At 42.7% G+C, this 17,404-nt stretch overlaps 1 protein-coding gene across 3 annotated transcripts in view; it reads left to right on the top strand.

The window, feature by feature from the left end:
- DYM (dymeclin) overlaps window positions 1–17,404 on the top strand; it is a 408,809-nt gene that overhangs the window by 275,288 nt on the left and 116,117 nt on the right. For all 3 annotated transcript variants that reach the window (XM_088476488.1, XM_088476487.1, XM_088476489.1), the window contains one exon: window positions 17,034–17,136. In XM_088476488.1, coding sequence (XP_088332614.1) covers window positions 17,034–17,136 — 103 coding nt within the window. The remainder of the gene's footprint in view (window positions 1–17,033; window positions 17,137–17,404) is intronic.

Below are 17,404 nucleotides of genomic sequence, written 5' to 3' on the forward strand. Positions count from 1 at the left end.
TGACCTGACCACTGTACATGATCATAATACACGTCTATTACACTGTATACAGACATAGGACACTACATCCCCAACATGACCTGACCACTGTACATGATCATAATACACATCTATTACACTGTATACAGACATAGGACACTACATCCCCAACATGACCTGACCACTGTACATGATCATAATACACATCTATTACACTCTATACAGACATAGGACACTACACCCACCCCAACATGACCTGACCACTGTACATGATCATAATACACATCTATTACACTGTATACAGACATAGGATACTACATCCACAACATGACCTGACCACTGTACATGACCATAATACACATCTTACACTGTATACAGACATAGGACGCTACACCCCCAACATGACCTGACCACTGTACATGATCATAATACACATCTATTACACTGTATACAGACATAGGACACTACACCCCCAACATGACCTGACCACTGTACATGTTCATAATACACATCTATTACACTGTATACAGACATAGGACACTACACACCCAAGATGATCTGACCACTGTACATGATCATAATACACATCTATTACACTGTATACAGACATAGGACACTACACCCCCAACATGTCCTGACCACTGTACATGATCATAATACACATCTATTACACTATATACAGACATAGGACACTACACCCCCAACATGACCTGACCACTGTACATGACCATAATACACATCTATTACACTGTATACAGACATAGGACACTACACCCCCAACATGACCTGACCACTGTACATGACCATAATACACATCTATTACACTGTATACAGACATAGGACACTACACCCCAACATGACCTGACCACTGTACATGACCATAATACACATCTATTACACTGTATACAGACATAGGACACTACACCCCCAACATGTCCCGACCACTGTACATGACCATAATACACATCTATTACACTGTATACAGACATAGGACACTACATCCCCAACATGACCACTGTACATGACCATAATACACAGCTATTACACTGTATACAGACATAGGACACTACACCCCCAACATGTCCTGACTACTGTACATGACCATAATACACATCTTTTACACTGTATACAGACATAGGACACTACACCCCCAACATGTCCTGACCACTGTACATGATCATAATATTACACTCTATATAAACATAGGACACTACACCCCCAACATGTCCTGACCACTGTACATGACCATAATACACATCTATTACACTGTATACAGACATAGGACACTACACCCCCAACATGACCTGACCACTGTACATGACCATAATACACATCAATTACACCGTATACAGACATAGGACACTACACCCCCAACATGTCCCGACCACTGTACATGACCATAATACACATCTATTACACTGTATACAGACATAGGACACTACACCCCCAACATGACCTGACCACTGTACATGACCATAATACACATCTATTACACCGTATACAGACATAGGACACTACACCCCCAACATGACCTGACTACTGTACATGACCATAATACACATCTATTACACTGTATACAGACATAGGACACTACATCCCCAACATGACCTGACCACTGTACATGACCATAATACACATCTATTACACTGTATACAGACATAGGACACTACACTCCCAACATGACCTGACCGGTGTACATGACCTGGTCCGATATAGGGAGATTTTGGACATAAATACTCCAGTAGTCTCCTTGTCTCACATTGTATTGAGTGTCTCTCTGGCTGTCGTCTTCCCCAGTCCTACTGCACAGCTTAAGCTGGGTACACACTATACGATTTATCGCGCAATAATTTGTCCGTCGCGGATCGGAACAATATTTCGTACACCGTTTAGTGTTCATTGCATCATCTCATCTGCTGTCCTGCACATCAGACAGGATGATGCAATTAATGACGCAGTGTTCAGCCTGTAACAATACATTGCGCCATCGTATGTACCCAGCTTTAGTCTCTCTCTCTCCAGGTGGCCATGTACAAATTGTAAATAAGTGTCGCTACAAGGAGGAGCTGGGGGGGAGGTGAATGCTGCTACAGTGGGGAAAATGTGGTACTTAAGGAGTAACAGGAAATTGGCCACTAGAGGGGGGAGTGTGTTGCGTTACAACGAAGAAGCCTGGCTCTCCCTATGTGACATGACCACACCCACTACATGTTTTAGTCACGCCCCCCCCTTGTGTAACACCATTGCTGTGCGGCCATGCACCACTTCTGTACCCTTAGGGCTGTATAACAATGCTAACAGGTGTAGCACTGTATAAATAATACTTTACAGTAGTCTCTCCTCATTTATAAGGTGGAACAAGCCAGGTCATTAATAAACCTGTATCATATAATAGTATTTGTACACTTATATTTGTATTATGTTCTTATTTACATACACCTGTATTGCTGGTCAGAGGTTAGCCAGTTTGTCACCAGGCAGAGGCTGGCGAGCCACAAGTTTCAGCATGCCCTGGCAGCTTCTGGGACTTGCAGTTTTTCAGCAGCTGGAGAGCCCAGGTTGCCGTAGACCAGGGGTCTTCAAACTTGGCCCTCCCGATGCTGTGGAACTACACATTCCAGCATGCACTGCACATAGTTTTAGCATGCTGTTATATCAAAAAGGTGGCAGTGCATGCTGGGATGTGTAGTTCCACAGCAGCTGGAGGGCCAAGTTTGAAGACCCCTGCCGTAGACAGTCTCTCTCACTTCCAGGCTTAGGACATTATGTAATGTGCTTAGTTACACCAGGTGGCTTAATTATAGGAGCAGTGATGTGCTGAAAGTTTTCTGCGAACCTGTTTGAACATCACTCCTGCTCCTTTCTATTCATTATCATGTCATACAGACTGATGTGATGAAGGAGGCCCCTTTGCTGATGAGTAAGGGGGGGGGGGGGTGATGACCTGCCTGCGGAGTGCAGATGTACAATATGACTCCCATTACCCGGCCATTTCCTTTACTCTTCCACACACCTGAGAGCTGACATGTGTGCAGGCCCTGAGCTGTGCCTGGCAGGTGCCTCTTGTCACTTGGACAGATTAATCCAGCCCAGCTTTATTCCAACATTTCACCCAGCTCTTACCTAAAACAAATATGTAGGCAAACGTCTCCGGCTTAGCGAGTCTCTGCATTAATACATTTATTATAAAGCCGATCTGCAGCCTCACCTGTACACTGGGCATGTCATGGCATTAACCCCTCTCTTACCAGATGCGCCTGCTGTGTAGGGTGGGGATGTCATACAGTGCACCTTACTGTGATTGACGTCTCTGCTTAGTGAGAAAGTGTCAAATCTTATGGATGGGATTAGTCTCACCTCACAGCAGTCCCACTAAAAAAACAGGACTGCCCAAAAATGTACATAGATGGAACTTCAAGTGTATTTTAATCTCATTTAAATGCTTCACTCACATGGGTGTATTCCACTTTCGTGCGAACGATGACACTCCGTGTGGAAAACACGCAAGACGTGGAAAAACGTTGGGGAGCTGGTGCAGGGTTGGCGCGGTTCTTTTGGCCGAAATTGCAGAACGGATGGCACTGTGGCCAAGTGCTCTAGGTGCATGAACGACCCGTGGCCAACCTTGCAAAATACCCGAGTTGTATCCCCCCGGGTCCCTGGACCTGGGTGGATCCATTTACACTGACAAAAATCCTGGGTTGATGCGATTTTTAGCTCGGTGTAAAAGGGGTATTATTTACCTTGGTTCCCTTTCATATGATTGTAACTCCAATACTTACCAGAAGAGGGCACTGTGCTATGAGTGAATGGTATGTATCAATTTCAGTAAAAACTGATACATTCCTTTCACTTAAAATTACAGCTTTGACAAATTGTAATACATGTAATTTATATGTAGCATATGTTTACAAAACTGGTTCCTCTGTAGCAAACATGCATTTTAATTAAGTAAATTAATTTGAATTGATGCGTTAATGTAGATTTGACATGTTATCAATTAATCACACAATTGAGCCTCATTAAGCCCAGTCTCATTGTATGTTTTGTATCCACAATTCCTAGTTTTTTTTTTTTGTTCACTTTGAGATGGGCCAGGAAAAGTGCCTCCTATATTGACTCCCGGCACCTGTACAGGGAATGGTGTTTACAAGTAGTTCTTCGTTGTGTACCTGTTGTAGGAGCAGCACATTTCCCCAGCCATACAAAGTGTAACCTGCTCTTATAGGGGATTCAGTCTCCATGTCGGCAATCATGTCAACATCACAATGAAACATGACATGTGAAATGTCGCCATTCTGCAGGCTCACTGTTTTGCCGACATTCTAATCCCGTTGACACTAAATCAGTATTGACATACTCCACGACAAAATATATAGAACTGGGACACATGATAACACACTGGATGGAGGGTTTCTTGTGTGACAGGGAAACAGTGTTTCCAGTACATTATCGTATATATCACTACACGATGCTGATTTTTATCTGACTGGGACGACAGCTAAGATGCAACTCTGACAAAAGAATTTTTTTTTCCTGTACTAATAATAACCAACTAAACACAAGCGCTGAGGGTTAGCCGAGAGCTGAGAGAGGCAGAGATAAAATAGTTTCCAGGCTCTTGCTGGTAAGGGAGGACTGACATGTTTATTGTCAACAGACTTGTAAACAGTTATAAATAGTTTGGAAGAAACAGACCACATGAGTGTCTGATGTGGCGAAAACTTCATTCAAACACTGTTCTTTTGCTAAGTATGTAATTTTCACATCAACACGGGAACACGTGTTAAGCAGTAAAGCACGCTTAGCCTCTGCTCAGCTGTCCCAGCAGATAATGGGCGTCAGAAAAGCCTCCGACTTCTTTCCGGATGGCATTCGCTGTGGCACGCTGCTAGCACAGTCCTTCACAGAGTACGTCCGCTCCCGGTCCTTGTGCTTCGTGCAATTAGGGAACCTTCTGTAAAGATGTGACTGTTCCAGGCCCTCTGGGCCCTTCCTCTGACTATAGATGAAAGGACCTGTGTGGTCCTCGCTGCTCTCCAGCATCTGGATTTCATTTGGTCATGAGACCCATAAAAGGGCCTGCAAGAAACGCGACCATTTGTATTGCAGCAGAACTGTAAACCCCACAGTGTGACTTGTGTAATTACAAGTTTTCTGATGAGTCTGAAGGATGTTCCGTACTCACTGTTATATCTGTACTGTCACGGAAGAAAACCATTGATGCTCTTCTTTACTGCGTCTATTACTGGAGGTCTATTAAGAAGAGATGTTGCCCATACCAACCAATCACATTACAGGTATTATCTTCTAGAAGGTGCTAGATAATTGAGAAGTAGAACCTGATTGGTTGCTATAGGCAACATCACTTCTTAATTAGAACTCCCATCTTAGTAAATTTACCCCCTAGTTTCATGATGTGGTGAATCCAGGCTTGGGCAACAAGTAGCTCTCTAGCATACTGGGACTTGTAGTTCAACATCAGCTGAAGAACTACAAGTGGCCTACCTCTGAGGTAGATCTTAAGGAATGTTGTGTTATGTCCACTGAAGTTTAAGCTCATTAATCGTTCATAAATCGCGCATTAAAATGTCGAAAATTACCTGTGATCCGCGCTCCTGCTGGTCGTTTTCGACATCTATCATCGCCTGAACATGCAGGCTAACCTGCCGATGATAACAGGTTGTGCACGTTCGGGGATGAGGGAGGGTGCCTGCACTGAACGACATATCATTCAATGTGGGCACATTATCCGCTGCACAAGATGGAGACCGATTACACGATTACAATGTTGTAATCGTACAGCGGTTCCACTCTCGTGTAGAGGGGTTCTAGTCTGATCTCCATGCTTCTGGATCCTTTGGAGACCTTATGCTGTTTACATCTCATGTTGCTGAATCTAATGTGACTCCTTTTGGTTGATTTTAATTCTAAATTAGCACAAGATTATGGTCTCATTCATAAGTGCGCTCAGAAAATATGTAAAGTGCATAAAATCTAAAGCACGTTTGTCATTTTAACTGCTAGTCCAATGGACTTTTTCCATGTTGGACTTTTTCCAATACTGCTAGCTTGTGTTAGCACATAATATAATATATTGATAGGCATAAACAAGCCCTAAATGATAATCACATTAAATGCATTCAGTGGAACAAGAACAGTTTGAAAAACTGTAACAATAGCGCAATTGCCTGGACACAAATAGTTACCCTGACATAGGAAACAAATGGGATTGGTTCTAAGTTGCATGCAGCAATTCTGCGCTGTAGGGAACATACGCATCTTCGCATATCTTCATGTGGTTTACAGTCAGATGTTTCTCTTGCTGGGTTTTGGCTGGGCAGAAATTGAGTTACCCCGTATTCTGATTTGTTCGTATAATGGTAGCATCTCTTGTACCTAGCATGGGTGTATATGTGTAATTGGCGGTGATAATGATGGCGGCTGTTCTCGCGTATTGACAAAGGGAGCGATGATTGCGCCTTATGACGTTTATATTAGCATTGGAATTCCAAGTGCGGCCGCATTCAGACCTGCATGCAACAGAATCCGGCCCAATGTGTTCAGCAGTCTGATCCATTTGTACGCATTAAACTAGCGTTAAATGTTAGCTAATCCCGGCCAGTATAATACCTAAAGGTGTTCCTAAATCTGCTTGTGGAGCACATCATTCAGTAGACTGCCATCCTTTGTGTGTCTGTCACATAATCCCATTATATGTTTCCAGTTCCTGCTGAAACGTTGGATCCTTATGGCTATCGGTACAGGCTGCAAAGAGGCTGACTCCGCGACGTGTATGCGATGGCCGCACTTTAATGTACAGCATTCTTCATAGCTCATTATTGGAGTCCTTTCATTCTCCGCCATGTTTTGCTCCTGGCGATCCTATCTCCCTGCATCTCCGACCATTTGTTACAGTAATGGTGCTATGAAATCTATGTCATAACAGAGGCTCAGAGAAGTTTCTGCAGACCTCACATTAACACAAACACCGCCCCGGCCCACTCACGTGAGTGCTGCTGAGGGTACATTTCTAGGAAAACTGTTTGGATATATTTCTGCTTCCAGGTATGTTAGAGCTATAAACATGCAGAACTGATGGAGAGCTCACAGCTGATAAAACAATGGACTTTCTTGTGGCCTTGTCCAACACTAGTATATGATCCAAACTATAGCCCTCATGGTGAAATAGTTTATGTGATCTTTCATGTCGCACACATTTTGGCATCATTCAGAACTCATTTATAACAACTCTACTGTTGGCAGATAGTTATTTCCCAAGTCCTTCAACTTTACTTGTGAAAGGCAAATGGCATCGCTGCACAGCCCTCCACGTGCCCTGTCTTCCTCCACGTGCCCTGTCTTCCTCCACGTGCCCTGTCTTCCTCCACGCGCCCTGTCTTCCTCCACGCGCCCTGTCTTCCTCCACGCGCCCTGTCTTCCTCCACGCGCCCTGTCTTCCTCCAGGCGCCCTGTCTTCCTCCAGGCGCCCTGTCTTCCTCCAGGCGCCCTGTCTTCCTCCAGGCGCCCTGTCTTCCTCCAGGCGCCCTGTCTTCCTCCAGGCGCCCTGTCTTCCTCCAGGCGCCCTGTCTTCCTCCAGGCGCCCTGTCTTCCTCCCTGAGATCACACAATGTCAGAGGAGAGGCTGTCAATAATTGTTTTTGTTTTTAAGTTAATCACTTTATTCAGGCAACATTTTTGCCAGCGTTTTAGTCTTTGCTGCTTAAATCCCTCCTACAAAAATTTTACTTGAACATCATCCTGCTAATATGTCTGAGCAAATCTTTAAAGAAGAGTGCTTGACTTTCGAGACTAAAGCTGCATACACACGTAAAGATTTTCTATCCAACTAGTTGATTGGTTGGAATGAAGATCTGGTAAGGTATGAGAGCAAATGACAATCAGCAATTTGCTCCCAAACACCGGAAAATGGACAAAAATTGAACAAATTGTTTAGATGAAACATTTAACAAACTTGTCTGACTGATCATTTTCATCTGTTTTCTGGTATTTAGGCGCAAATTGCTGATCATCGGTTACTTCTATACGTTACCAGATTTTCATTCCAACCAATCAACTAGTTGGATGGTTGGGCAGAAAACCTTTAGGTGTGTACCCAGCGTAAGGCTTTTAATAACTCTCTTTATAGCCCAATAATGATTTTTGTTAATTATAGTCCACCGTATGTGACCACAGCTATGTGTGAGAACAGGCAAAGACAACCTGGATGATATTGCTTCCCAAGGAGACCAGTCTCCCTCATCCTGGCAAACGTTCGTCATATGTATTATAACATTAATACATGTGAGAATGGGCAGCCCCTATTACTGGAACATCTTTTAGTCACATCAGTTGGCTTCTGAGAGCCCCACAGATGGCCAGCCAGTGTTACAGAAACATAGCCACATCCACTGGCTTTTAAGAGCCGCACAGATGGCCAGCCACTGTTACAGAAATACAGCCATATCCGCTGGCTTTTAAGAGCCCCACAGATGGCCAGCCACTGTTACAGAAATACAGCCATATCCGCTGGCTTTTAAGAGCCCCACAGATGGCCAGCCACTGTTACAGAAATACAGCCATATCCGCTGGCTTTTAAGAGCCCCACAGATGGCCAGCCACTGTTACAGAAATACAGCCATATCCGCTGGCTTTTAAGAGCCGCACAGATGGCCAGCCATTGTTACTAAAATACAGCCACATCAACTGGCTTCTGAGAGCCCCACAGATGGCCAGCCACTGTTACAGAAACATAGCCATATCAGTTGGCTTCTAAGAGCTGCACAGATGGCCAGCCAGTGTTACTGAAATACAGCCACAGAAGGATGGTCTATTTGTGTCCACTTCAGCATGCATCTCACGTAATGCAGTCCCAAAGTATGGAAAGTGTCATTTTATACTTATCTGTAGTACAGTATATTTGAGGAGCTGCTGTAATGTCATAAAATAAGATGATATACGTCCATGACTTGCACCTGAATCCAATGTTCATTCACAAGCAATCTGCCCATTTTGCTGTGGGATTTTACCTGATCTTCCTCCAAAATGTTAACTGGAGGTAGGTGGGGAACAGGGTCCTAATTGTCAGCATGGACATGAGAATCCAATCTGATGACAGACTAGACACAATTGAGGATGCATGTTTCAACTTCTTTCATGGTTTAAGATCATTCAACCAAGGAATTGCAGGCTTTTCTGTGTGACACATATATTGTTGCCTATATGTTTTCATATTTGTTTGTTTTTTTTGTTTTGTTTTAAATATTCAGCTCCGCTACAGTTTAATGCAGTGGTTCCCAAACTTTCTTGAATCACGGTGCCATAGAAGATTTTCCCTGCATCCCAATGCCAAACGTTTCTTATTGAGAAATGCAGTAAACCTTATTAAATTAAGTATTGGTCTTACCTGTCATCCTTGGGTCCATTTATGTGGTAAACCCCCACCACCCCCCCAGCTCAGCCTGCCCCTGATTGACGCCCAAGGCTCATTGATGCGCATGGGTAGTGAAGGAACATGACAAAGAATTCAAGGTGTTGACTTGGTCTCCAAATTCTCCAGGTCATCTGTGGGATATACAGGAAAAACAAGTCCGAGCCACGGAGGCCCCACCTCTCAACATACAGGACTTACAGATTCTGCTGCTAACGTCTTGGTGCCAGATGCGACAGGACATCTTCAGAGGTCTAGTGGAGTCCATGTCTCCACAGATTACAGCTGTTTTGGTAGCACAAGGCGACCAACAGAATTTTTCGAAGGAAATTTTAAAGTTATAGCTGACCTGTGTGTGTGTGTATATGTGTGTGTGTGAATATATATATATATTATAAATTGTCCCTTTATCGTACAGTCCATTTAAAAGACTTCATTTCGAAATACTTATAGCGGTATACAATTAGTAGCGCTGCTAATGGATCGTCGCGGGGCATCCAATTGGCCCAGAAGTGCCGCACGTCTCCGGGACTTATCGTGTGGGGGTTTTTTTGTGTGTCCCGAAAAATGATCCACAAAAAGTGCAGTTTTTTCACACAGGTCCTTGAGCTTATCACTGATCCTATGTGTGTTTTCGGTCAAAATGTCCTAATTTTTTTCATCCAAAATAATAGGATATTGGAGAAAAAATTGGGAAAATAATGGGATTATCGGTGAAAAATACCCTTTTTTCGCTCCCACAAAAAATATAAGGGCTAACTGAATACAGTGGTTTGATAGCTGAACAAATATCCTTTGGTAACAGACTGCTAGTCCCTCTGTCGACTCTGATTGCCTCAGTCTCATTGCTGCGCTTTCCCCAAACGCGCCTCCATTGCCCTTTGTACCTATGCACTTTATTACCGTTCGTGGCTCGATGAGCATCATGGGAAATGTTGATCAAGAACATTTCTAGCGGTGAGAGCTGCTCTGAGTTTGCTGCCCCAGACTCTGATAATAATATTGTCTGGCTCTTCCTACTGCCGTCAGTCTTAAGCTGCCTGTCTGACCTAGTTAATATTATAACCAATCAGACATTAAATCCAAATTCAGCCAGAGCAGATGTTCAAACAGTGTCGAGGTAATGCCACACGGTACACTGTTCGTATAAAGGAAGCAATATTACCTGTTGGTTCCCAGGTGTTTGACGGTCACATGACCAGTATTGCATTATATACTGTAAATCAGTATTACATTTGTAGTAATAATGCTGTTACTCCACAAATCATACAATGACTTTATATTTGTATTAATTGTAATCAGCAGCTGTTTGTCATAACCAAAAATATCACCTCAAATTAGTTGAGAGTTCTGTGTCTATCAGGCAATTTTTCTTTCACCAGTCAGTTGCGCGTCATCCAGTTATCTGTAACGTCATCAGTTTCTGTAGTTGCCCCAAACTTGACCGAAGACCAGATTTTTCCTCAGTGTTGGTCTGTGTCGTCCAGCTGTGTTATTTAGGTTTTTCTATCAGCCGCTCTCAAATATTAAGAATTAGGAGGTTCACATACCAGTAACCTCCCCCTTTTGCGTTACCTGTAGAACGATTAGTTGCGTTTGTCAAACCTCTGTAGAATACTACATTGGGTAGATTTGATTTTGCTAAATGGGTTCATATAGCTAGTACTTAGCTGAGCCATAGCACCTGTGTTTTACTATACTGCTGTACTGAGCTGTTCTCAAAGTATCTGTACATGTAATATGGTGCTACTGAGATTTCATCTACATTTTGGAATAACGTCTGGAAACTTACAAAGGCTGTACTGAAACCATATGAGTTCAAGTTTTAGTTTTTACGGTACATAACAATGAAATGTCTCAATGGCAAGTGCTAACGCGTTTTACCACTGGACTGGTGCTTATTGTGTGAGAGGAACAAGGCTGCATGAGCCATTTATACTGGGCCTGCCCAATGACTCAAAAGTTCAGACTGGGTTTCCAGGACCCATTACTACACCCGGATTCATTCCTGCTCCTGTGTGCTGTTTTTACTGGAGTGCGGCCGCTTTGATTTTATATATATATATATATATATATTTATTTATATTAGGGATGTGCAGGCTCTGATCGGTTTGAGTTTGCACGCAGAGTTCGGATTTTTCCCTCCAAAAAAACGGAACTCAGAAAGAGGCAAAATGTCATCTTGCTTGGACAAACATCATCATTCCTGGACTTTGTATATATATATTACAAAAGTCACAATACCGACACTCTCTCCACTTGGCAAGGTAAGTAATTGGGGGTGCCCGCTCGGTTACCAGAGAAAACTCTGGGTCCTGTAGCTATAGAGAATAGCGGCACTCATCCCTCCACCAGGAAATAAAAGTTGTCATATGTAGCAACATTTCAGCGCCATTTATTTTCAGCGCTTTCGTCAGGCGTATATGGAATCTTTTGCGCCTGACGAAAGCACTGAAAATAAATAGCGCTGAATCGACAGCTTGATCGTTTTACTTCCTGGTGGAGGGACGAGTTCTCTCTCTCTCTCTGTCTCTCTCTCTCTCTCTCTCTCTCTCTCTCTCTCTCTGTGTCTCTCTCTCTCTCTTCGTATATAGAATGCACAATAACTGTGGCATGACATAATTGCATGAGGCTCCAACTTCATTAAGCAACACTGATATTGTGATGGTCTTTTTTTCAAGGCACCAAAATGGGACTTTGGAAACATTGGAAGGTTGCAAGGGAGGGGTTCAAACTCCAATGGGATTTAGTCATGGCATAGCCGACGTGCCCTAGTGGGGAATACAGTACAAAAGTGTTTCCATAGGATATTATGCAGGAAAGGTTTCTTATAGCATAACAGGGCTTCATGACATACTGCAGGCCAGCAATGTGTTTCCCATAGAAAACACCAGAGCCAACAAAATTGGGAATTTGGACGGTATAATAAAGAGGAGGCAACTTCTTTACACGCTGGCTTCTGCAGGTATAGTTTATTGATAGTAATGTCACATGCGTATTATAAAACAATATTAGTATAGATTGTAAGCTTGCGAGCAGGGCCTTCCTACCTATATATCTGTATGTTATTATCCAGTTTTGGTCTATTGCTTACAATTGTAAAGCGCAACGGAATACGCTGCGCTACATAAGAAACTGTTAATAAATAGATATGTTCTGCGGGGTTCATGGCTGAACAGACAGCATCACAAACATTTAGTATTTATCTGATGTCAAGGAGGCATCCAGAACGCAACTCAGTGTCTGGTTTTTATGTCTGTAAAAAACAAACAGGACAAAAGTTTAGGGAACATTTGTAATATTAAAAAATCAGCGTTGTAATAAGATTGTGCCAAGATGGACTCAGCAGCAATCTCCATGGGACCTCGCTGCAACAGTCACTCTTCCAGCGAAATGCAAACTACTACAGGACTAAAAATACATTTCTCCCATCTCATTCAGTCTGTGTGTATGCAAACTTTATAAATATTGTGTCTCCGTGGCTGAAAGTATTAACTTACAGAAATTTTCCACACTAGTTTCTCCACTCTCTTGGTTTTATTAGGAAATCCTGTTTATGGTACTTCACTAATAGTCTTCTTTTTTTTTTCTTTTCTAATTATAACTAGACTAAGTTAGGACTGTAAGCCATCATTTGCTGCTTCTCAAAGGCTAAACATGTTCTATATTAGTAAGAGAACTAGAAGTCTCAGAATTCCCTGCCAGTCAAAGATGATGAGGGGCGTGCCAGGATTTTGTTCTTCAAAAGTGGTTCAAAAAGTAAGGTAACAGGACCTCTCACGTGTCTAATGTTCTCTATTTCATTCTAATTTCCCGCCAGGCCAGAGCAGGTAGACCACTGCTTCCCCTCACGGCCATTACAAAGTGCCTCATATCAGTCATACTGTCCCAACTTCAGTTGTAACATGGCGGGCTGGCAGAAACATGGTCACACATTGAGGTGCGTAGTGTGATCAGATTTCTGTGTCAGCAGCTGATATTTCATCGCCAACTTGTCGAAGTGTACGGTGATACCGCCATGTCATGGAAACAGGTTTGGTGCACTGCCTTTGATAAAGGCAGGACCGACGATCAAGGTGAGCTGCGATCCGCGTGAGTTGCTACAGCGCTACCATTGGGAGGTACTGGACCATCCTCCCTACAGCCATGACCTTTCACCGAATGATTTATATCTCTTTGGACCAATGATAAAGCACCTGGGTGGAAGGTGATTTACATCTGATGGTGAAGTTCAGCAGGCCGTCATGTCCTGGTTTCAGGCGCTTGACACTGATTTCTTCTATGTCGGGATAGATACCTTGGTGTACCGTTGGAACAAATGCTTAGACAAGTATCGGAACTGTGTGGAAAAATAACCTGTACCAAGGCCATACTATTGATTACGTTTACAAAATAAGTTCTTGTTACCTTATTTATTGAACTACTCTCGTGTGTAAGTGTGTGTGTATGTATATATATATATATATATATATATGTGTGTGTGTGTGTATATACATACATACATACATACATACATACAAGTACGCTTGAGTCCTATCTAGGACAAAAAAAGAGACCAGCACACCAACTTCTTATGCACAAAAAGTATGTAATGTTACATTAGAAAAAAATATCCATACTCCGCAATAGGAATGAGGGAGATAGCTGTGGACCAAATAACAGGAGCCAATATACATAAAGCACTTATCATATGCCTGGTGACCAATCATTACAACCCCCTTATTCATGAGATGGTTGTACACCGAAACGGCCGTCGGGCCCGGGGCTGTAATGATTGGTCACCAGGCAATACAAGTACTTTATGTATATTGGCTCCTGTTATGTGATCCACAGCTATCTACCTCATTCCTATTGCTGAGTATGGCTATTTTTTATAATGTAACATCACATACTTTTTTTGCATATGAAGTTGGTGTGCTGGTGTCTTTTTTTTTTTTTTTTGTCCTAGTTAGTACTCAAGTGTACTTTATCATCTATGTGACTACAGCGCCTATGTTCTATTCAAAGTGTGTGCGATTTCTCAGAGATATATATATATATATTATGATACTGTACAAATAAATGGAAACACATTGGCCAGTGCGGAGCACCAAGCATATTGAAAGCAAGGGCTTACTGATGGGTGTGGCTTATGGTCTAGTGAAGCAAATAACATACCAGTTTGGTCAGGAGACCTCAGTGACTACTGTGGAACACACATCTATGACCTGATTCCCCGTTCTGCTGATGCCGATTTGCTGACATCGATAATCGTCAATCTGTCGAGATTCGGGGAAATTCAACATCTTTAAACTCACTCTTCGATTCCAACCATTTTTGAGTCAGAATAAGGGAATCAAGATTGTCCAACATTTTGGATTCCTCTAATACCCCGGCGTCGACAGAACAGGGAATTGCCCCGATACTAGATAGATGTATGAGCCCCAGAGGGAAAATGTTGCATGTTTGGTTGGAGGTTCAGCGACCAAAACATTTCAACTTGATAATGTCCCACCACCAGTGGTTTCTAAAGAGATGTCTGCATTGAACTCTAAGGGGAAAATATTTACCAGCAAAGGGCAATACTGAGCACAAACATCCACCATCCTGTTATCCGTGCATTAATCAGACGTGCAAGGTGAGCGCAACTGCAGTTTTGTGTCTGGCCATTTCATCAACAGTCTGAAGAAACGTCCACGGAGCATGGTCTCCTGTCTATATATGTACATTGGGATGTGGTCATGTGAAACATCCATCGCCATGTTCTCCACATACAGACCAGTATAAGTATGGTGCCAACCCGAAAGCCCTGAATAGTTGTTTTAGACCCTGAAGGGTTCTGGTGGTTCACAAATGTGGGGCATGTTTTCCTGGCAGAACTTGCCTGCAGCCCTTTCTTTAGAAACCAATGTCCACGCTGTTCACTACCTATGGGAGCTGAAGGATTATCTTTGCTCCATCTAACAGTGTTTACTCCCCGATGGGATTGAGTTTTCCAGGATGACCCTGCTTCCATCATATCTTTTCGTCCCTGTGATTTGATGAGCACCACACTGATCTTCTATATATTTTATGGTCTTCTCTGTTTCCAGATCAGAACACAATTTGTGATTTTATGAGATTTCCACCAATATTATCTAGTCAGCTTAGCGACTTCTTGTGGAGAATAGTCTAGTATCCATCCTGCACAGTTCCAGTCATTAGTATCACGGTATCTGAAGGCCCAGTATTCATCCTGCACAGTTCCCGTCATTCGTACACTCAATATCATGGCATATAAAGGTCCAGTATCCATCCTGCACAGTTCCAGTCATTAGTAGACTCAATATCAAGGCATATAAAGGTCCACTATCCATCCTGCACAGTTCCGGTCATTAATAGACTTAATATCATGGCATATAAAGGTCCAGTATACATCCTGCACAGTTCCCGTCATTAGTAGACGTAATATCAAGGCATGTAAAGGTCCAGTATCCATCCTGCACAGTTCCCATCATTAGTAGACTCAATATCAAGGCATATAAATGTCCAGTACCCATCCTGCACAGTTCCAGTCATTAGTAGACTCAATATCACAGCATATAAAGGTCCAGTATCCATCCTGCACAGTTCAAGTCATTAGTATACTCAATATCACAGCATGTAAAGGTCCAGTATCCATCCTGCACATTTCCAGTCATTAGTAGACTCAATATCACAGCATATAAAGGTCCAGTATCCATCCTGCGCGGTTCCAGTTATCAGTAGACTCAATATCACAGCATATAAATGTCCAGTATCCATCCTACACAGTTGCAGTCATTAGTAGACTCAATATCACAGCATATAAATGTATAAATGTCCAGTATCCATCCTACACAGTTGCAGTCATTAGTAGACTCAGTATCACAGCATATAAAGATCTAGTGTCTATTCTGAACAGTTCCAGTCATTAGGTGACAATATTACGGCCTATAAATGTTGCATTTGGGGGCCCAACATCCTTTTATGTGACTTTATTTTGGCATTTTTGGCTATTGCCTGCAGATGTTTGTTCAAGACACTGACTGTTGAGAAGTAGACTATTAAACCTTCTCAACCTATTCTTGGTCAGGCCCAGATATGGACCATGTCCCTCAGTTCCACCATGTACAAGGCTGGCTCCAAGCAATTAATGAGAATGTCTTCCATCAGATTCAGAGCCCACTCACTGGACTTGGAGGGCAATACACTGGTGGTAGTAAAATAGTCATCAAATCACAATATAACATTGCCATGATGTGTATAATTGTTGGCTCCTTAGCATTACAAAGAAATTATCAAAATAATTTGTAGTTATTATATTAGCTGGCAGTTTGCACAGAGAGAATCATGGAGACCCATCCAAAATGTCTTAACGCCCCTTGATTTGAGTCCTACGCACAGGTCAATAGCGCCTTGAGAAGTATTCTCACTGGAGATGACAAGTTGTAGTCCAAGCGTAATTCTGTGCAAGCTGGATACTACGGTATATGTATTTTATTGCAGATTCTACATCGCATCTCTCATTGACTGTATTTTTGGGATCTCATATTAGCCCCAGCTCCCATGAAACGTTATCGCAGTATCTGGCTTTTATCTGCCTATAGTAACATCATTCTTTTTTTTTTCCATTTCCCCCCTTTAGTTTGTTTTCATTGCTGTCTAAAAAACATAACAAAGTCCTGGAGCAAGCCACACAGTCTCTGCGAGGATCCCTTGGCTCAGATGGCTCCCCACTTCCTGACTACGTGAGTATCAAACTGAAAGTTTGTCTGTGAGAACGTTTGAGACACTAACACTCTTGGTTGCCGCAGTCTGGCGGGCCGAGACCAAAAGTCAACCTCGAGACTCAAAGAATGACTTCATGTCTCGTGTGTGGTTTTCTGCGTAGACAGATGTGACAAACGGATGTCCCCGTGACATGTGTCTATCACTGTAAAATGCCTGTGTTGTGTCAGTAGGGCGCTTTAAATTAAACACATTCTTGCATAATCTAAGTACCATATAATATTTATA

Source organism: Taudactylus pleione, unplaced genomic scaffold (assembly GCF_031769625.1).
Source record: "Taudactylus pleione unplaced genomic scaffold, aTauple2 ptg000189l, whole genome shotgun sequence".
In the NCBI taxonomy this organism is placed as follows: domain Eukaryota; kingdom Metazoa; phylum Chordata; class Amphibia; order Anura; family Myobatrachidae; genus Taudactylus; species Taudactylus pleione.